The sequence below is a fragment of the Myotis yumanensis genome, unplaced genomic scaffold (assembly GCF_028538775.1).
Source record: "Myotis yumanensis isolate MYYU_CA2020_CCGP unplaced genomic scaffold, mMyoYum1.0.hap1 SCAF_5, whole genome shotgun sequence".
In the NCBI taxonomy this organism is placed as follows: domain Eukaryota; kingdom Metazoa; phylum Chordata; class Mammalia; order Chiroptera; family Vespertilionidae; genus Myotis; species Myotis yumanensis.
In genome coordinates this window covers 77,961,176-77,983,736 of record NW_027223756.1, presented here as the reverse complement: position 1 = coordinate 77,983,736, position 22,561 = coordinate 77,961,176, and the positions used below count along the sequence as shown (strand labels likewise).

The following is a 22,561-nucleotide window of genomic DNA, read 5'->3' as shown; positions in this document are numbered from 1 at the left end:
GGCAGGTATATTATATCTTTAGAAAAATCCATGAAAAGGACTCTGACTTACTCCAATTTGCAGGCTTCTAAGGAGGTCATATCTTTGAATTGGATGAAGTTTTCTAGACCTTCAAGGAATAACTGAGTTCAAAAAACTACTGGCAAATAATCAGGATAAACAAAAATAACTATGGGGCTAAATAATTGAGAATAATTATTCTTATGACTGTTTAAAATACTATTCATTTTTAATCTTTTGTTTCCCTAATATAAGGAAAACTAAAAAGCAGACATTCTGCATTGTAGGAACAAACAAATTAGTAACATTCATTTCACTGTACTCCCAGGAGAAAAAGATTCAAAGACTACGACAACCCTGAGATTTTTGTCCATTGGGAAATACATTAATGAAAGTCTCTCTCCAACAGCGTTAAAGAGACCTTATCTCATCAGGTAGCTGACCACGAATGGACATCTACCCCTGTCTCTGATACTCGCCTTCATCTCAAGGATGAGAAGCTGCCAACTACAGAGGAGGTAGACAGCCACCCAAGATGTCAGTAAGGCCTATATGCTCACAAATGGATGCCGCTCAAACCTTGTTCTTCTATCACCTAATTGTTGTTAATTGAATGAATATAAAATGATTTTTATATTGCTATTTAAAAAGAAAAAAGCACCCTAGCTGGTTTGGCTCAGTGGATAGAGTGTTGGTCCGCAGATTGAAGAGTCCCGGTTTGATTCTGGTCAAGGGCACATGCCCAGGTTGAGGGCTCGATCCCCAGTGTGGGGCATGTAGGAGGCAGCCAACCAATGATTCTCCCTCATCATGCATGTTTCTACCTCTTTCCCTCTCCTTTCCTCTCTGAAATCAATAAAAATATATATTTTTTATTTTTTAAAATATATTTTATTGATTTTTTACGGAGAGGAAGGGAGAGGGATAGAGAGTTAGAAAGATTGATGAGAGAGAAGCATTGATCAGCTGCCTCCTGCAAACTCCCTACTGGGGATGTGCCTGCAACCCAGGTACATGCCCTTGACCGGAATCGAACCCGGGACCCTTGGGTCTGCAGGCTGACGCTCTATCCACTGAGCCAAACTGGTCAGGGAAAATATATATATTTTTTTAAAAGAATGTGGCATAAGCCTATTTATTTTCAAGTAGGACATCAGAAGGGCAATGTCTAACCATATTTATTTGGTAGAGTGCTAACAAAATGTATTGTACAGGGAAGCAAGAAAGCTCTGAAATGCAATAAAGTGGCTGCTCTTATTAAAAAGCTTTCCCACAGTCAATGATTTTATAGTGTATGTTTTTGTTTTTTTACTGGTGTGAATTTTATGGTGAGTGACAAGGGAAGAACTCTGGCCGAATGCTTTTCCACATTTGCTACAGTGATATGGTTTCTCTCCAGTGTGAGTTCTCTCATGCCTAAGCAGGGAGGACCTCTGGCTAAAGGCTCTTACACATTGATTGCATTCATAGGGGTTCGTGCCAGTGTGAGTTTGCTCGTGCTGGTTAAGTGATGAGCCATTAGTCGCTGAAGGCCTTCCCACATTCATTACATTCATAGGGCTTCTCACCAGTATGTGTTCGCTTGTGCAAGATCAGATAAGAACTCTGGCAGAAGGATTTTCCACAGTCTTTGCCCTTATAGGGCTTTTCCCCTGTGTGAATCCTCTGATGCTGGGTAAGAGATGAAATCCTATTGGAGGCTTTCCCACATTCACTGCACACATAGGGCTTCTCTCCAGTATGAGTTCTCAAATGTCGAGTGAGGGTTGAGCGGTGTGTAAAGGTCCTCCCACATTCCTGACATTCATATGGTCTCTCTCTTGTATGAATTCTCTGGTGTTCACTCAGTGAATGCCTCCAGTTAAACACTTTCCCACGCTGGAAACATTCATAGGGTTTCTTCACCGCATTAGTTTTGCTATGTATTGTAAAAGTTATATCATGACTAAATGATTTCCTGCCAGAGGCCGGTCCATCCTTGCTGCTTGACGCAGTCGCTGCAGGAAAGAGGCATCTGCACAGCATGTGTTTCAGTGGACCTGGCGTATGTAGCATACTGTTTTTAATATGTTTGCTCCCTTTAGCGCCATGTGTTTTAACCAAGGCCACCTCTCCGAGAAAGGTTGTTTCCCCAGGTGGGGATCTTTCCCTGAGGTTAGGGAGGGGATACAACCCCTTAATTAAGTGCCAGGTGGGTAATTAAGCTACATGGTCTTTACTCCCTGGAATGGAGATGAGAAACACCTTAACCCTTGTAATAGAAATTGACGGGATTGGAATCGGCTGGTATAAATACGGATGTAATAAGACAATAAACGTCAGATCCTCATCAGTTCCTGACCAGAACTCTGACCAGAACTTTGGCTGGAGATCCTGGCTATAGGTCCTGACTAGGCTGCTGACCAACTGAAGGCTGTCTTTGTGTCATTCCTTCTTCGCCGACTCCGTCCACACCTTTGGGGACCCCTGGACCTGCTGGGATTGGACCCCAGCAATTTCCCACTTTCTACATATGTGGACGTTTCAGTTCTTTTGTGTTGCCTAAGGGGACAATTTTGGCTGAGGTCTTTCCCACATTCATTACTGTCACAGAGTCTCTGGTCTGTGTATCGCATCTGATGATGGTTTAAGTATGGACTTGTTACCAAACACTCATATCTAGGCCACAGTCATGGAGGTGTTTTTCTACAGAACCTCCCTGTGATAAAACAAGGTCTGTGCTCGCATTATGGTTTATCCCAAATTCATGCCAGGCAGTAGCCTTCTCTAGAGCAAATGCCTTTAATTGGATGTATACCACTTGCCTCAACCGCCTCTGGAGGTCTTCCTGGTTCTCCTCCAGGTGACCACATCCCCAGTCTTCTCTGGAGAGCTTTATCATATTCATACCACCAGATGGTTCTTCCACCTTCTTGTAAATTGACTCTTGGCTTTTTAGTCCAATCTCCCAATCTAAAGTTAATTGAGGGGACCAAAAAAATAAAAATAAAAAAGGAATAAAATTTCTAACTTAAGAATGGTGGGACAGAAGTACTTCCAATATATACAAGGCACATGTGGATTCATGTTCAAGTATCAACTTTCAACACGGGGGAAGGACAGGAAAGTGAGAGATGGGTAAGATGGTGTGCTGGGACAGGATGCAGTGGGAAAAGTTTGACAATGGTGGAAATGGAGAAAATGTAATTGTACAAGAATTGCTCTATAAAAAAGGGGGGAATAAGAATGTCAGAGACCCTAATCGGTTTGGCTCAGTGGATAGAGCGTCGGCCTGCGGACTGAAGGGTCCCAGGTTCGATTCCGGTCAAGGGCATGTACCTTGGTTGCAGGCACATCCCCAGTAGGGAGTGTGCAGGAGGCAGCTGATTGATGTTTCTAATTCTCTATCCATTTCCCTTCCTCTCTGTAAAAAATCAATAAAATATATTTTTAAAAATGTCAGAGAGAAAGAATTATCAAGAAAGGAGAGAGGTAGGAGATGTAACTAGAAACACAGATAGAATGGCTTCATGAAGGAAAGGGGATGTTCTTTCCTCTGCACCCAAGAGGAGATGGTAGTATGTGCAAGGTGAGTGTTGCTGGAGGATGAACTGAAGGCATCTGAGAGAGTGCCACCGAAGACCTAGATCAGTGATGGCGAACCTCTTGAGCTCAGCGTGTCAGCATTTTGAAAAACCCTAGTTTAACTCTGGTGCCGTGTCACATATAGAAAATTTTTGATATTTGCAACCATAGTAAAACAAAGACTTATATTTTTGATATTTATTTTATATATTTAAATACCATTTAACAAAGAAAAATCAACCAAAAAAATGAGTTCGCATGTCACCTCTGACACACATGTCATAGGTTCGCCATCACTGACCTAGGCCTTCTCCCCATACAATTAAGGGCCTCTGTGGAGAGATCTCTGACCTACAATCCCCAAGACACTGCCTCCATCCCAATGGCTCAAGTCTGCTTGGTTCTCACCTGGACAGGAGGCTTGGGGAACCACCCCCCCCCCCCCCCGCCCCGACACACACACACACCACCACCACCATCAACATGGCTTCTCCTTGCTCCAAGTGAAAAGACACCTGTGGCCGAAAGAGTGAACACCCTCTCCATAGGAAAAAGCTGGTGTCTTGAAAGATTTGTGCTGGGGGAAATGTACCATCCTCGATGACCATATCAGGTTTTCCGAGGCTTCTGAAAGAGACAAGAGCATGCTGGAGAAGTGGCATGCTGACCCAGCTAAAATTTCTATTTTCTAAATTAAAATATTGTGGATCTCAACATTTCCCCTAAAGACCTATAAGTGGCCAACAAGCCCATGAAAAGATGCTCACCATCATTAGTTGCTAGGGAAATGCAAACAGAACAACAATAAATCCCCTCTTCCCAACATAGCTCTCGACACACAGTAGATGCTAAATGAGCATGACCTGCTGAGCCCGGGAATGAATAACACTGTCCTCACCCAGTGAGGCCAGGCTCCTGCAGGTCGCCAGCATCACCTCTCTGCAGAGCTTCCTCTGAGCACCATCCAGCAGCTCCCATTCCTCCTGGGAGAGGTCCATGGCCACATCCTGGGAGGTCACTAACTCCTAAAAGATCACAAAAGTTCTGCTCAAGAAGCGACACCGCCACCCATTTTTACAGGAGGAGGACCGAGGATGGTGGCACCAGGGAGTCATATGGAGCAGGGTGTAAAGTCCAGAAGTCAGAGTCTATCTGCTGGCATCTTGTGGGTCCCAGTCTTTGCCTTACAATCACAGGGATGTGCAGACCTCGAGCCCACTGTTCACACGGCCAGGAGAAACATCACACAAGTCTGATGGAAAGATTTTGCCCATTTCTTATTGAACTGGTGCTTCTAAATCTGTAAGTATGACATTTCCCCTTGAGAATCGTATCCTGTTTATTAAAAATAAATAAATCTGTAGGTCTGTGACTATGCCACTCCATGGTTATGGGCAATTAGGTGTATTGCTGACTTTTCCAGGAAATGGCCTCCTCACCTGTTCAATGGGAAGAACCATTTCAACCTCACAAGGTTGTAGTGAGGGCTAATCAGTGTGGAGAGCAGCAGTGTTGGACAGGTTCAAGTCTTGGACTAATGAGAGAGCACAGTCCTCTCAGGGCCATGTGCAAGTCCCAGCTTGGAGGGCAGAGCCCTCCCAGCACAATTATAGCCAACAGTTATAGTTGTAAGCTTGAACCTACGGTCCGAATACGTGGCCCCACGTGCCTGAGTGATGTGGGCTTGATAGAGTTCAGGTGCATGTAATTGAGTAGGATCAAAACCCACGAGAATGTTGTAAGCATCTTAACCACGCCCTTACTTTGCCTCCTGGAATCTGGCTATAAAATAAAGACACGGCTTGTAGTCCGGGGCGCTGTCTCTCTCCATCCGAGAGGGCATTGTCCCACCAAGACCCAGCTTTCTTCTCTTGTCTGTCTTTTCTAATCCTTCACCGCCTCCACTCAGGGTCACTGAACCTGGCTGAGCTGGCGTGGCACATAAGGCGCCCTGGGGCTGAGTATGCCATGGCCGTCCCAGCCCGCTGCAAATCACTTCATGCTGGTGAGGCACCTGTTATTTTTAAAAAATATATATTTTATTGATTTTTTACAGAGAGGGAGAGGGATAGAGAGAACCATCGATGAGAGAGAAACATCGATCAGCTGCCTCCTGCACACCCCCCACTGGATATATGCCTGCAACCAAGGTACATGCCCTTGACCAGAATCGAACCTGGGACCCTTCAGTCCGCAGGCCAATGCTCTATCCACTGAGCCAAACCGGTTAGGGCGAGGCACCTGTTATTGATAATGTCAGAGACCCTAGAACAGTGGTTCTCAACCTTGGCTGCACTTTAGAATCACCTGGGAATCTTTTTAAAATCCTGATTTCTGGGCCTCACCCTCCGGAAATTGTTTCTTTGTTACTAATGTTGTGGCCCCACCCCATAACAAAGAAACAGAATTTCCGGAGGATGAGGCCCAGAAATCAGGATTTTAAAAAGATTCCCAGGTGATTCTAATGTGCAGCCAAGGTTGAGAACCACTGCCCTAGAAGCCATACCTAGCAACCCTGCGCAATCAAAGGGACCATCATTCCACACTTGAGTTGGGTAGAGACTGGTTCTCTCTGCTGCCATAACTTGGAGTTACACATTGCAAGGCACAGAGGGAGCAGGAAGTGGGGTTTGCTAGCCCCCCACTGACTCACTGGAATATGTGGAGAGCATTGTTTGGGAAAAGGAGGGGTGAAGGGGCGGGGTATGATGAATATTTAGTGCCTGGCTGGCTATGGTGGGTGCTATCTCCAAAGGTAAAAATTACCCATGGAATTTAAAAATTTTAGATCCACCTCCAGGAAAGTGGGTGTGTTAGATGCCCTGGTTGTTTTTGGCCATTCTGACTGAAGTGGGAGGATTTAAAAAAAAAAAAAAAGGTGGGAAGAGCCCTAACCGGTTTGACTCAGTGGATAGAGCATCGGCCTGAGGACTGAAGGGTCCCACGTTCGATTCAGGTCAAGGGCATGTACTAGTAGGGGTTGTGCAGGAGGCAGCTGATAGATGTTTCTCTCTCATCAATGTTTCTAACTCTCTATCCCTCTCCCTTCTTCTCTGTAAAAAATCAATAAACTACATTTTAAAAAAAAAAAGGTAAGAAGAGAAAAAGAAAGGGCTCAAATATTCCCAAAGGTGAACTTTGAAGTAGACCCCAAAATATTCAACATTTCTGTTGCTCATTCCCCGGCAAGAGGAAAAAGGGTTAAACTAGTTCCCTGGGTGGCATAAAAAAGGCAGCCTATTCTCAGGGAGCTGCAGCTGCAACCTCGCCCCCCACCCCCACCCCCCCCACCCCTACCCCACTCCCGCCCCAGCCTCCCTCCTACCCTGCCTGCCTCATTCCAGCTGGTTTCTTCCAGGTGCTTCAGTGTTAACCCAAAGTTGCTCACTGCAAAGTTGATAAAAGTAAATAAAAAGGGGAAAAGTTGTAACGGTGTTGTATTTTGTGGCTATTGCATGTGATGTACAATAAAATTACTATGAAGTGTGGCAGCGGACACAGGCATGATGACCAGGACTGTGGCTCAGGGACAGTGCAGACCTAGGATGACTGGGGCGGGGGGGCGGGGGGGGGGGGAGGTCTAACTATGACAACATCATGGGTGCTGGCTGGGGCATCTGGGTCACTTACAAACACTCCCAGGGGACCGCCTGAAACCCAGCTTTTGGATCCTCTGTATTTCTTTTTTAATTTACATGTTTAAATTGAATGTATTGGGGTGACATGGTTAATAAAATTATATAGGTTCCAGGAATACAATTCTATAACACATCATCTGTATATTGTATTGTGTGTCCGCCACCCTATGTCAACTCGCCTCCATCACCATTTATCTGCCCTTTATCCTCTTCTATCTCTTTCCTCCCCTTCCCCCCCCCACCCCACCCCGTGCTGCTGGTAATCACCATGCTGTTGTTTATATCTATGAGTTGGTTTTTGTTTTGTTTTTGCTTAATCCCTTTACCCTTTTCACCCAGCCCCTAAACCCCCTCCGTTCTGACAGCTCTGTATTTCTGGTAAGGAGACCAATTGTGTTCCTGACTTGTGGCTGCCGCCCAAAGCTGCAGGGGAGGGGAGGGCACCCTGTTCACCACTCCTGACAGATCTGCTGCCCCCCTCACCCTTCTGATAGACATGCCTTAGTAAGGCAGTCTCACTATTAAACGCAGCTGGCCCTAGCTTTCAAAAGGCTTATTCAGCCTTAAAAAGGAAACACACTCTAAGGCAGTGATGGCGAACCTATGACACGCGTGACAGAGGTGACACGCGAACTCATTTTTTTTGGTTGATTTTTCTTTGTTAAATGGCATTTAAATATATAAAATACATATCAAAAATATAAGTCTTCGTTTTACTATGGTTGCAAATATCAAAAAATTTCTATAGCCGAACCGGTTTGGCTCAGTGGATAGAGCGTCGGCCTTCGGACTCAAGGGTCCCAGGTTCCATTCCGGTCAAGGGCATGTACCTTGGTTGCGGGCACATCCCCAGTAGGGGCGTGCAGGAGGCAGCTGATCAATCTCTCTCATCGATGTTTCTAACTCTCTGTCCCTCTTCCTTTTTCTCTGTAAAAAATCAATAAAAATATATTTAAAAAAAAAATTTCTATATGTGACACGGCACCAGAGTTAAGTTAGGGTTTTTCAAAATGCTGACACGCCCAGCTCAAAAGGTTCGCCATCACTGCTCTAAGGCCCTGGCCCAGTAGCTCAGTTGGTTAGAGCATCACCCTGGTATGCCAAGGTTTTGGGTTCGATCCCTGGTCAGGGCACATACAAAGAATCAACCAATAAATGCATAAATGGGTGGAATAGCAAATCGATGTTTCGATCTCTCCCTTCCTCTCTCTCTCCGAAATCAATGTTTTTTAAGAAAGGAAGGAAATTCTTCCACCTGCTACAATGTAGATGAGCCTTGCGGACTTTATGCTGAGTGAAATAAGTCAGATACAAAAGGGCAAAACTGATTCCACTCAGGGGAGGTCCCTAGAGGAGTCAGATCCATAGAGACAGGAGGAAGAATGGTGGGAGCCAGGGCCTGGGGGTGGGGAGGGAGAGCCAGCATTTAATGCAGACAGGGTTTCCGTTTGGGAAGATGAGAGCGTTTTGGGGATGAGCGGTGGTGCTTATGCCATGGAGCTGTGCACTTAACAATGATTAAAATGGTGAATTTTATGTTATATGTATTTTACCGCAACTAAACATTTTTTAAGTAAAGAAGATGGTGCTTTCCTGGGCAGCCTTACCCCCTCTATGGGTGAAGGTGTGGCCTACAGGTCTCAGAGGCGCTCCCGGCCTAGGGATGAAGCACAGGTCTCATGGGGAAAGGCGTGCGGATACAGTTCCCGTCACTCCTTGTGCTTACAAGAAGCACGAGAAGCTGGACCCACGTACTCATGGGATTCTCTCTCCTTCCCCGCATAGCAAGGGTGTTCCCTTCTCTAACAAGGAACTTATTCCTGGTGTACACTGAGTGGCCAGATTATTATGACCACCTGACGTTTGTAGGCAAATTAGCCATACACTGCATCGTATGGGATATGGAAGCCAAAGGCCTGTTCGAACACCTTTGCTGTCTGCAGTTACCGAGATAAAACGTCTCCAATTCGCACAGGAACACAAGGATTGGACAGTCGAGCATTGGAAAAAAGTCATGTGGTCCAATGAACCACATTTCCAGTTGCATCATGCAGATGGCAGAGTGAGAATTTGGCAGAAACAGCATGAAAGCATGCACCCCACATGCATGAGTATAACCCTTCAAGCTGGTGGGGGCAGTGTTATGGTTTGGGGCATGTTTTCCTTGCATGATTTGGGCCCTTTAATTCATGTGGAACAATGTCTGAATAGCACAACATGCCTAAGTATCGTTGCTGATCAGGTTCATCCTATCATGTTGATGGCGTATCCCAATGGAGATGGCTTCTTCCAACAAGACAATGCGCCATGCCACGGTGCTCGTATTGTGCAGGAGTGGTTTCAAGAACATGAGGGAGACTTTACCTTGCACAGGTGGCCCCCACAATCACCAGATCTCAATCCAATTGAGCATTTGTGGGACGAAGTTAAAAGAGCCATCAGACAGCTGGTTCCACAACCATCAAATCTCACAGAACTGGACAGTGCTATTCATCAGGCATGCTGTCAGATTCCTCGCCTCACCTTTTAAGTACTGATGGGGTGGTCATAATAATCTGACCACTCACGTTCAAATATATCCCACGTTCAAAGGCTGTTAAATCGCTTTGTTTACCCATATCTTCAGAAAAAAATCACTTCTACTGTCGTGGAAAACAACCTGCTTCCCTATTTATAATGGTCTGGCCCTCTAGCAACTTCAGCGCGAAATTATAGCTAATTTGCCTACAAATGTCAGGTGGTCATAATAATCTGGCCACTCAGTGTATGTTCTCTGCAGACACACTGGGTGCCTTTTAGGGTAGGAGGAAGTTTCCACTCACCTGGGGCCAGGGGAGCAGGCACCCAGCAGCCATTCTCTCTTCTTGGCAAAATGCAGGTTTCTGGGCAGACAGAGCTGCAGAAAGGTACGAAGAAGTCCAGACCCAGGCCTGTCCCCAAGCCCCAGAACCTGTCCTCCGTCAGTCAAAAGTCAGTGTGTAACTTTTGACTCCTCAAAAACTTAACTGATAGCCCACTGTTGATCAGAAGACTTACTGATTAAGTCAATTAACACGGATTTTGTATGTTATATGTATTCTGTACTCTATTCTCATAATAAAGCTACAAAAAATAAAATCTTCTGTTAAATTACATTTACAGAAGTGTATGTATTTATTTTTTAAGACCCATAGAAAAGTGGACCCACACAGTTCAAACCCATGTTGTTCAAGAGTCAACTGGATAGCCCTGGCTGGTGTGCTCAATGGCTAGAACGTTGGCCTGCGCACCGAAAGGTTGCAGGTCCGATCCCAGGTGGGGAAGCATGCAGGAGGCAACCAATTGATGTGTTTCTCTCACATCTCTCTCTCTCTCTCTCTCTCTCTTTCTCTCTCTTCTCTCCTCCTCCCCCGCTCTCTTCCCCTCTTCCTCCTTCTCTCCCACTCTCCCTAAAAACCAATGGGAAAAATGCCGAAACCGGTTTGGCTCAGTGGATAGAGCGTCGGCCTGTGGACTGAAAGGTCCCAGGTTCGGTTCCGGTCAAGGGCATGTACCTGGGTTGCGGGCACCTCCCCAGTGGGGGGTGTGCAGGAGGCAGCTGATCGGTGTTTCTTTCTCATCGATGTTTCTAACTCTCTATCCCTCTCCCTTCCTCTCTGTAAAAAATCAATAAAATATATTTTTAAAAAAACCAATGGGAAAAATATCCTCGGGTGAGGATTAAACAAACAAACAAAAAAGAGTCAACTGGACAGTCACATTGTAGATGTGAACTTAGGGGGACACCATTCAGCCCCGTATAACCTCCTGGACCCACATTCTGAAAGGCTCCTTTGTGACCCTCACAGGTGCGCCCACCCCTTGCATGTCTCAGATTCCTCTCTCCTTCCTGGCTTCTCCCTAATCGCCTCTGGACTATCTTCTGCCAAACCGCTCTGGCCCCGCAGCAGGAAGCATCCAGATGGGCTTGTCCCGTGTTACTTACGAGAAACGGGAACACATGGCCCTGGAAGCCCATGGGAAACTCGAAGCTCCCGCATGCCCGCAGGACTCATGTCCCTTTCAGGGAAAGAGGTGATCCTGGTACCTCTGCTCAGTGACAGGGCTCTCTCCTTGAGCATACTTTAGTCAGGCCCAATTTTAGGAAGAATTCTGCTAAGGTGGTTAATCAAGAATCCTTCATCTTCCCTATATGATCACTCTTTTTTATATATATAATATACTAGAGGCCCAGTGCACAAAATTCGTGCATGGTTAGGGTCCCTAGCAGCAGCTGGCCTCCTTTCCCCCGGCTGCCTGCCACTGCCGCTGCTGGCCCTGCCCCCTGGTCAAACTCCCAGTTGAACTCCCTGTCGAATTCCCAGTGGAAAGGACAATTTGCATACTAGGCTTTTATTATATAGGATTTTTATTGATTTCAGAGAGGAGGGAGAGGGAGGGAGAAAGATCAACGATGAGAGAGAATCATTGATTGGCTGCCTCCTGCACACCCCACACTGGGGATTGAGCCTGCAACCCGGGCATGAGCCCTGACCAGGAATCTAACCATGACTCCTGGTTCATGGATCGACACTCAACCACTGAGCCACGCCAACTGGGCCATATCCAATCACTCTTGATACCTAATACAGTTCCTCACCACCCACCCACCCACCCAGGCAATGTTCGATTGCCCCGCCTGTAGCAGGAATCCTGTTAGGTGGTGTAGCCAGAATCCCCCTGATATTTCCCCTTAGCAATTTCCCATCCACTGACCCACCTACTCGTTGGCTGTAAGTCACCGCTTGTCACACTGTACTTGGAGTTGGGCCCAGGTCTACACTAAGCTCTCTTCTCCCATTGCAGGAGCTCCTGATTTGAATTGGTTTCTACTGCTCTGATGACTGTCTGGCTCTGGTTCTGGTTGACAAAACCCGGAGACAGTCCTGCTTTGTCCTCGCTCACCATGAGGGAACTTCCGCCTGCTCTTGGTGATATAAACAGCAAACCCTCACCCAGACTCCTGAGTAAGAAATAGGGGCTGTGTACTGAACACCTCCTGTGGGCGTGATCTGTATTCACAGATGAAACCTTCAAAAATCGGCCCCTCAGCCCTAGCCAGTTTGGCTCAGTGGATAGAGCATTGGCCTGCGAACCGAAGGGACCTGAGTTCAATTCCAGTAAAGGGCACGTATCTTGGTTGCAGGCTTCTCCCAGGCCCAGGCTCTGGTCAGGGTGCATGCAGTAGGCAACTATTCGATGTGTTTCTCTCACATCGATATTCCTCTTGCCTTTCCCTCTCTCTTCCACTCTCTGCAAAAATTAATAGAAAAATACCCTCAGGTGAGGATTAAAAATAAATAAATCACCCCCTCAGACACAGATGATCAGCACAGGGACACCCCAGCAAGAATTCCTGCAGACAAGACGTATGGATGTGAGCTTTGTGACCGGTGAGACTCCAAGGAGAAGCAGGACATCTACAGAGCTCAAAGTCGTGCCCCCAAAATATTTATTAGTTACCGTCATAGTTTAAACATGTGACTGAAAATTCTTCAACACACCTTCCTCCAGGAGGTGGACCTAACCTCCTTCCCCTTCAGGGTGGACTGACTCAGCGACTGGCTTCCAGTGAACAGCGCCGGTCAAGGGGCAAAGCTAACTATGTTGTGGAGACTCCTGACAGGGCCCTCCTTCCCCAGGTGACCCAGGTTAACGTCATCAGCGATGTGAGGGCATCAGGTGTCCTGACATGAGGCAGAGGGCGCCTCACCTCTGGAATATCTTCCCCAGAACCCAGAATCTCAGGGTAATCATAAGGAAACATCAAACTCAGTTGGAGGGGCCTCCTACAAAATCCCTGACCACTGCTCTTCAAGGTGCCACGGTCATGAAAGACAAGGAAAGACAAAGACACCATCCAGGCTGGAGGAGCCCATGGAGATAGGACGGAAAATGTTACATGGGATCCTGCATGGGCTCCCAGACCAGAAAAAGGACGTGAGCAGGAAATATGGTGAAATATGAAATAAAGTTTGTAGTCCAGCTGATAGTAAAGAGAACCCAAGTTAATCTCTTAGTTGGTTTATTTTAACTTTATCGTGATAACATGTACAATGAGATCTATTCTCTAACAAACGGTAAGTAAACAATATATGACTGCTGACTATAGGTACAACATTGTCCAGCACATCTCGGGGGCTCATTCACTGACACTTTATGCCTGCTGGTTGACAATTCCCCGCCCCCTGCCCCCCAGGCCCTGGTAACCACCATTCCGTTTACCAGTAATGTCTTAGTTTTGATAAATGTTCAAACATGCTCAACATCATTAATCATCAGAAAAATACAAATTGAAACCACCATGAGATCTCACCTCACGCCTGTCAGAATGGTTATCATCAATAAATCAACTAACCACAAGCGTGGGCAAGGATGTGGAGAAAGGGGAACCCTCGTGCACTGTTGGTGGGATTGCAAATTGGTGGAGCCACCATGGAAAACAGTATGGAGGTTCCTCAAACATTAAAAATAGAACTACCATATGACCCAGCAATTCCACTTCTGGGTATTTATCCAAAGAAACACACTAATGAAAAGAGATATATGCACCCCTATGTACATTGCAGCATTATCTACAATAGCCAAGATATGTTAGCAACCTAGGTGTCCATTAATGAGCCAACTGGATAAAGAAGAGGTGATACATATGTACAATGGAATTGAATAGGTCATAAAAAGAATGAAATCTTGCCATTTTCGACCACATGAATAGACCTAAATGGTATTACGCTACGTAAGTCAGAGAAGGACAAATGCCATATGATTTCACTTATATGTGGACTCTAAAAACAACAACAAAGAAAATGAATAAACAAAACAAAACAGAAACAGACCCATAGATATAGACAAGCTGATGGTTGCCAAAGAAAAGGGAATAATAAAAAAAAATGCCCGGCCAGTGAGGCTCAGTGGTATAAACCAGGAGGTCACAGTTTGATTCCCAGTCAGGCACATGCTCAGGTTGCAGGTTCGATCCCAGTAGGGGGCGTACAGGAGGCAGCTGATCAATGATTCTCTCTCATCATTGATGTTTCTATCTCTCTCTTCCTCTCCCTTCCTCTCTGAAATCAATAAAAACATATTTTTAAAAAATTAGCCCAGCCAGTGCTGCTCAGTGTTTAGAGCATCGGCCTGAGCATGGGGTGGGGCGGGGGGGCAGGTGTCTCAGGTTTAATTCCTGGTCAAGGGCATGTGCCTGGATTGCAGATTCCATCCCTCTTGGGAGGCAACCAATCCAGGTTTCTCTCTCACACTGATGTTTCTCTCCCTCTCTTAACCCCTCCCACCCTCCCTCCCTCCCTCCCTTCCACTCTCTCTAAAAATATATAGGGAAAATATCCTTGGGTGAGGATTAACAACAACAACAAAAAATATTAACATTCGTGGGTGCATTCCCAACGGGGTGCTGTCACCCTTAAGGTGCTAGAAATGGGTTCTTGGAGGGGAGGGAAGAAGGGAAAATAACTTGTTCTATTTATGTATAAGCACATATGTACATACAGTACATAAGCAGTATATACACAGTATATCTGTTGTCATGGGCTAAATAGTAACCCCCCCCCCCCCCCAATCCACATGTAGAAACCCTGACGCCCAGGATGTCGGAATGTGGCTGTATTTGGAGAAGGCAATGGGCCCAGGACCTCCATCCCCTTCCTAGCATTTCCGGACCAACTCTCTCACCCTTGCATGGTTCACTGGACCCCCTCCCTCGTGGTTGATCGGTGATCCCCTCCGGTACCTCAGTTTGCCCCTCCGGAGCCTGTGGTGCCTGGCTCATGACCTTCTCTTTCTGTCTTTTTTATTTTTTAAGGGGAATCTAATCCACCCCCCCTTTTTTAAAAATATATTTTATTGATTTTTTACAGAGAGGAAGGGGGAGGGATAGAGAGTTAGAAACATCGATGAGAGAGAAACATCGATTCAGCTGCCTCCTGCACACTCCCTACTGGGGATGTGCCTGCAACCCAGGTACATGCACTTGACCGGAATCAAACCTGGGACCCTTGAGTACGCAGGCCGACGCTCTATCCACTGAGCCAAACCCGCTAGGGCTCCCCCCTTTTTTTATTTAAAAAAAAAAAATCCAGACTCAGCTGCTCAACGGGAATGGAACCAGCAACCTAGGTGTGTGCCTTGAACCGGAACGAGGCTCTAGGCAGAGGCTCCAACCATCGAGCCGCCCCATGCGGGCGCATAATCTTCCCTTTCAATGTTTAAACCACCGAAACGCACCTTTTCGACACAAGAAAGGCGCAATGAGGACTTCCTCGCAGGGAAGGGGAGGCAGGTGAGCTCGGGGTCAGCTGCCCCCTCACTCTGTGGCAGGCGCGTGTGGACATAAAGGGAGTGGATGCTACGTTTCCCGGGCAGTGGTTCTCAACCGTCTGGCCCTTTAAATACAGTTCCTCATGTTGTGACCCAACCATAAAATTATTTTCGTTGCTACTTCATAAATGTAATGTTGCTACTGTTATGAATTATAATGTAAATATCTGATATGCAGGATGGTCTTAGGCGACCCCTGTGAAAGGGTCGTTCGACTGCCAAAGGGGTCGCGACCCACAGGTTGAGAACCGCTGGGATCCACAATGCTGGTGGCAGAGCAGAGTCTCCCTCCGCAATGTGGACATGGAGCAGGTCACCCTCGGAGGGGGCCGTCCTGAACAGTGTGGGGTGTTGAGCGGCATCCCTGACCCCCACACTCGGCCAGGGGCACCCCTCATTCAGGACAACCACAGATGTCCCCACACATGGCCCCGTGTCCCCTGGGGGTCAGGGTCACCCTCACTTGCAAACACCTGGTCTCGCCCAAGTAGCCGAGAGCGTCCCCCCCTGCCTTTAAGAGCAGATGGTTTCCTCCACTCCCCTTTGATGTTCGACTGCCGGCACTTCACTCACTTCCCAGCGGCCCGCCCCCCGCCCCTCCTCCCGGTCCGGACTCGGGGTCTGTTTCTCAGGCCAGACCCTGCCATGCTGGGAGCTGGGCGGCCTCGTCAGCGGCCAGCCTCTCGGACTCTCCTCCCTGCCGCCTCCAGGGTGACAGGTGGCGCAAACCCCTCCCGCCCGCCCCCGACCTGGTCCACCCAAGGATTTGCCCGGAACCAGGGTTTGGGTCCGAACCGCCCCCGACCACCTATGGCCTCGTAGCCCCGACACGGGTGTCCGGACCCTGCGGCCCCAGGTGCGGGCGCAGGTGGCTCTTAGGGCGCCACTGGGTCCCGCGCGTCCCGCCGCAGAGGAGGCGCTCCGTGCAGTCCGCTCGGGGTGCCCCGCCCTCCTTCTCCCGGGCTGACGCCCCCATTCCCCTCGCCCCGCCCACCTACCCCCCCCCCCCCCGCTGCAGCACGGGTGCGCGCGCCCAGGCACTGCGCCTGCGCACCACAAGGCCACACCAAGTCCCTCGTGAGCCGTGACTGAGTCACAGCGCCCTCTCCTGGGCGGAGATATCTACGCCTGTGGCCGCGCACATCCACCGGCCGAGCTCAAGCACCTCCTGTGCTTAAATAAGGAAGAAAACGCAATGTATTTGAGAAACACTGGTCACCTGCCTCCCAAAGGCGCCCGCACCGGGGATCAAACCTCAAGTCTGGGCATGTGACATGACCCGAATGGAACCCTCCACCCTTTTGGTGCATGGGTGCCACTCCAGCCAAGCAAGCCACACCGGCCAGGGCAAAACGCAATTTCAACAAGATGCCTGGGACATAAAGATTTGCCATTCAAACAATAATCATTATCATTACAATTTATTTGAAAATTATAAAAAGATATAATCCATGGCAGTAAATTTTTTTAATGATTTTATTAATATATTAACCTATGTTAATATTCTGTTAAAACTACTATAACTGGCTGGAACCGGTTTGGCTCAGTGGATAGAGCGTCGGCCTGCGGACTCAAGGGTCCCAGGTTCGATTCCGGTCAAGGGCATGTACCTGGGTTGCGGACACATCCCCAGTGTAAAAAAATCAATAAAATATATTTGTAAAAAAAATTTTTAAAAAAACCTACTATAACTGGATTAATATATTATATATTACTAATTATACTATTACATAATTAAATATAATATATAATAAAATTTAATCATTTAATAAGATAAAATAATTATCAACAAACTATATAAATATATAAAATTATATATTATTATCATTGAGCCAAACCATAATGTGTTCTCTCCCCCCATATTTCTCTTGCTTTTTCTCTACAGGGGTGGGCAACAGTAGGTTTATAGTTGTATGTGAAACAGTTTATTCTTGTATTATTATTTATTAATTACTGTATTATTTATTTGTATTAGAACTGTAAACCTACTGTTGCCCACCCCTGTATGCACAGTTTTGTATATGTAGTAGCCCAAGCCATCTGCTGCATGTTTTCTATTAGAGAAGAAATGGGGTCCCCCTGGAAATTGGGAGATGCTGACAATGCTTCTTCCATCATAACAGATGATCTCTTTGTACTTGGTGCTTTATATGAGACTAGTGGCTCAGTGCACAAAATTCCTGCAGGTGGTGGTGGGGGGTGTCCCTCAGCCTGGCCTGCGTCCTCTCCAATCTGGGACCTCCTCAGGGGATGTCCAACAGCCTGATCCCAGGGATTGGGACTAAACCGGCAGTCGGACATCCCTCTCACAATCCTGGACCGCTAACTCCTAATCGCTCACCTGCCTGCCTGCCTGATCACCCCTAACTGCCCCCCCCCCCCCCCCCCGCCGGCCTGGTCGCCCCTAACTGCCTCCTCCCTGCCGGCCTGGTTGCTCCTAACTGCCCCCCTCCCGCTGGCCTGGTCACCCCTTACTGCCCCCCTGCCAGGCTGGTCACCCCCAACTGCCCCCCTCTACCGGCCTGGTCACCCTTAACTGCCCCCCTCTACCAGCCTGGTTGCCGGGAGCCGGTCCATCCTTGCTGCTTGACACAGTCGCTGCAGAGAAGAAACATCTGCACAGCGTATGTTTTGGGGGACCTGGCGTATGTGGCATACTGTTCTTGATATGTTTGCTCCCCTTAGCGCTATGTGTTTTAACCAAGGTCACCTCTCCGAGAAAGGTTGTTTCCCCAGGTAGGGATTTTTCCCTGAAGTTAGGGAGGAGATAAAACCCCTTAACTAAGTGCCAGGTGGGTAGTTAATCATGCTTAAGCTACATAATCTTTACTCCCTGGAATGGAGATAAGAAACACCCTAACCTTTGGAATAAAAGTTGATAGGATTAAAATCAACTGGTATAGATACAGATGTAACAAGACAACAGGACACAGAACCTAGACTCAGAACCTAGAGACAGAATCTAGAGAGAGACAGAACCTAGAGACAGGACTTGGCTGGAGATCCTACACAGAACCTAGAGACAGGACTTGGCTGGAGATCCTACACAGAACCTAGAGACAGGACTTGGCTGGAGATCCTACACAGAACCTAGAGACAGGACTTGGCTGGAGATCCTACACAGAACCTAGAGACAGAACCTAGACAGAACCTGGCTGAAGAGCCTAGAGACTAGAACCTGGCGACAGAACCTGACTGGAGATCCAGGCCAGAACCTGGCTGGAGAACCTAGCGAGAGAACATGGCACCAGAACTTGGTTGGAGATCCTGACCAGAACTTGGTTGGAGTTCCTAACCAGAACTTCGCTGGAGATCCTGGAGGGAGAACCTCGCTATGCTGATGAACTAAAACCAGTTTCCATGTCATTCATTCTTCGCCGACTCCGTCCACACCTTTGGGGATCCCTGGACCCGTTGGGGTTGGACCCCGACACCTGGTCGCCCTTAACTGCCCCCCTCTACCAGCCTGGTCACCCCAACTGTCCCCTCCGCTGGCCTACTTGCCCCTCACTGCCCCCCCACACCAGCCTAATTGCCCCTAACTGCCTCCTCCCTGCCGGCCTGGTTGCTCCTAACTGCCCCCCTCCCGCTGGCCTGGTCACCCCTTACTGCCCCCCTGCCAGGCTGGTCACCCCCAACTGCCCCCCTCTACCGGCCTGGTCTCTCTAAGAGGGCAGTCTGCCCTGACAAGTCCAGCTTCAGCTTCTGCCTATCTCAGGGCAGGGACAAGGTCAAGGACAGAACTCTGGGTTGCCACTCAGTCTTAAGCACAAAAGGGAATTCATTTGGCTCCTAACTGTGACCTTGGGGGGTCGAGATCAGGTAGGTACATGGTGGCATCCTGGGGAGGCCCCTCACGGCTCTGGTTCCCTCTGGGCTGCTGGCCTCACTCTGAGTGGCTGTGTTTGCCCAACAGTTTATATTTGCCCAGTTTCAAATCCAGTGAAAAAGGAATTTCTTTTTTCAAATAGTTCCAACAAGTCACAGTCCCGACAGCACCAGCCCTAATGCACTGTTTGTCCCCCCCATGAACTAACTGAATGCTGTGGCCGGGGAGATGGCCCACACCGAGGGGGTTGCCTTACCCCAGTGGTCCTCAACCTTCCTGATGCCCCGACCCTTTAATACAGTTCCTCATGTTATGGTGACCCCCAATTTCATTGTTACAAATTTTTTTTTTTAATTAAATTTTTATTGTTCAGATTACATTTGTTCCTCCCCCCCCCCCCCCATAACTCCCCTCCTTCCAGTTCCCGCCCCACCCTCCGCCCTCACCCCCCACCCACTGTCCTCATCCATAGGTGCACCATTTCTGTCCAGTCTCTTCCCGAATCTCCCATTCCCCTTTCCCCCCCAAGAATAGTCAGTCCATTCCCTTTCTGTGTCCCTGATTCATTATAATCACCAGTTCATTCTGTACATCAGATTATTTATTCACTTGATTCTTAGATTCACTTGTTGATAGATGCATGTTTGTTGTTCACAATTTGTATCTTTACCTTTTTCTTCTTCCTCTTCTTAAAGGATACCGTTCAGCATTTCGTATAATACTGGTTTAGTGGTGATGAACTCCTTTAGCTTTTCCTTGTCTGTGAAGCTCTTTATCTGACCTTCAATTCTGAATGATAGCTTTGCTGGATAAAGTAGTCTTGGTTGTAGGTTCTTGGTATTCAGCACTTTGAATATTTCTTGCCATTCCCGTCTGGCCTGCAACGTTTCTGTTGAGAAATCAGCTGACAGTCGTATGGGTACTCCCTTGTAGGTAATTGAGTCTCTTTCTCTTGCTGCTTTTAAGATTCTCTCTTTGTCTTTTGCTCTTGGCATTTTAATTATGATGTGTCTTGGTGTGGTCCTCTTTGGATTCCTTTTGTTTGGGGTTCTCTGCGCTTCTTGGACCTGTAAGTCCATTTCTTTCACCAGGTGGGGGAAGTTTTCTGCCATTATTTCTTGAAATAGGTTTTCAATATCTTGCTGTCTCTCATCTTCTGGCACCCCAATAATTCTGATATTGGTCCGCTTGAAACTGTCCCAGAGGCTCCTTACACTATCTTCACACTTTCGGATTCTTTTTTCATTTTGCTTTTCCAGTTGGGTGTTTTTTGTCAAATCTTTGGTTTGATTCTTGTGCTCCTCTGGTCTGCTATTGGGTATAATATTCTTTATTTCAGTCCGTGTATGCTTACTTTCTAATTTCTTTATCGTAGCATCGAGGGTCTCATTAGTTTTCGTGAGGCTCTGCTCAAGTTTATAGCAAGCCCTCAAAATTGCGATTTTTAGCTCCATATCCTCCATTTCTGTCATGTTTTTTTGTCTCCGCATCTTTTATGCTTTCTTGGTGCACCCCCTTGTGGTCTTTGTGCGCAGTCTTATTCTAGCCAAGCCTTAATTGTTGTAGTTAACACTAGAGGGATTTGACCACCAGGCCGACTGGCTGTAGGAATCAGCTGTGTGGAAAACTTCAGTCCTCTGGGGAGGTGCTAATCCAGCCTTTGCCTGAGGCGATCGGCAAATGGCTCTGCGCAGGGCTGCAAACCGCAGAGGGACTGTAGCCAGACAGTCCCGCTTCTCCCGTTTGAGTCTGGGTCCCTAGAGACTCGCCCGGATCTGTAGCCCAGAGTCTGAGACTCACTCCTGATTGAAAACGACAACTGCGCCCTCAGCCACCAGCCCGCTTTGCGCGCGCACCGCCGCACCACCGTACCTTTAAATTTTCCACACTGCGCCTCCTCTGAGCCTCGGAATGCTGTTGTTTTTCCTTCTAGTTGAAGAGTCTCTCCTCAGCCAGCCTTCCTGTGGTTCTGGTTGATGTCCGTTCAGTCTTTTAGTTGTATTTTTGAAGTGGTTGTTCGAGGCAGCAAACTCCGGTGTTTACCTATGCCGCCATCTTGGTTTCTCTCATTGTTACAAATTGAACATAATTAAAGCATAGTGATTAATCACAAAAACAATATGTAATTATATATGTGTTTTCCGATGGTCTTAGGAGACCCCTGAGAAAGGGTCATTCGACCCACAAAGGGGTCGAGACCCACAGGTTGAGAACCGCTGCCCTAGACAGTAATCTCTGGGTGGATTGAGTGGGCCCCTGGCCTCATGGGCTGCAGAGGGCTGGGCGGAAGGCCCACAGGAAGACTGGCACGTGAGGATGAGTATGGCATTGACCTGTGACCCTACACAGTTAAGGCGAACTTGGTGCCCTGGGAAGCCATGTGGGCCCAGTCCGTGCTGGAAGCCCACCCAGGGCCACACTCACCCAAGAGTCCACTCTGAGACTTGAACCCAGACCCCCTGCTGCCCAGGCCAGGCTGGACCCACCCCCCACACCACCTGACAACATCTGGATTGAACTCACATTTCACGAGATGAGTTTGCTCGTGCAGGGACAGAGCCGTCCTCACCAGGAAGGCCCTACATAGCCATCCCTTGCCGGCTGCTGGCTTTGGCAGGCACTGTTGGATGAGGACACTTGGAAGGAGTGGATGCTGGCCCTGACCCTGTGCTGGCCCACCTGTGACACCTGCAGGGAGGATGAAGAGGAAATGGCGTGCGCAGACCCCAAGTGTTGGCACACCTGTTTTGAGTCCCGCCGTGTCCCACGGCACCACCTGCCTCTTTCAGGCGTGAAAGGAGTGAAGCTACTGGAGGGCACCAGCGTCCTGAGAGCAACAGGGCTGGAGGGAACCTGCTGAAGGATCAAAGCTGAGTGGACATGAAGGCCGGGGTGCGGGCAGGACTGGCATGGATGGGGGCAGAGATGGGGAGGCCAGCAGCCTTAATACCTGATCCCCTGGAGCACTATTTTCAACCTTTTTCATCTCACGGCACACATACACGAACTACGACAATTGGAGGCATACCAATATTGTTTTGCTGATCTGACAAAAAAAATAGATGTAACTTGGTTTCATTCACACCAGATGGCTATTGTGTTGGCTGCTGCATTTTTTAATCTGACAATCTAAGGGAAAAGAGGTCAGTGCCTCTACTAAATAGTCAGGTGTTGCATGTTT

The 22,561-nt window shown here is 47.8% G+C and overlaps 1 protein-coding gene across 1 annotated transcript; it reads right to left on the bottom strand.

Moving 5' to 3' along the window:
- Nucleotides 1-1,193: 1,193 nt before the first annotated feature.
- On the bottom strand, nucleotides 1,194-11,199 carry ZNF554 (zinc finger protein 554). Its single transcript, XM_070416965.1, is given in 9 exon segments — nucleotides 1,194-1,520; nucleotides 1,522-1,945; nucleotides 2,488-2,656; nucleotides 2,659-2,952; nucleotides 3,995-4,177; nucleotides 4,180-4,191; nucleotides 4,463-4,589; nucleotides 10,025-10,084; nucleotides 11,167-11,199. Coding segments are annotated over 9 exon segments (1,629 nt in total).
- Between the last annotated feature and the right edge of the window lie 11,362 nt (nucleotides 11,200-22,561).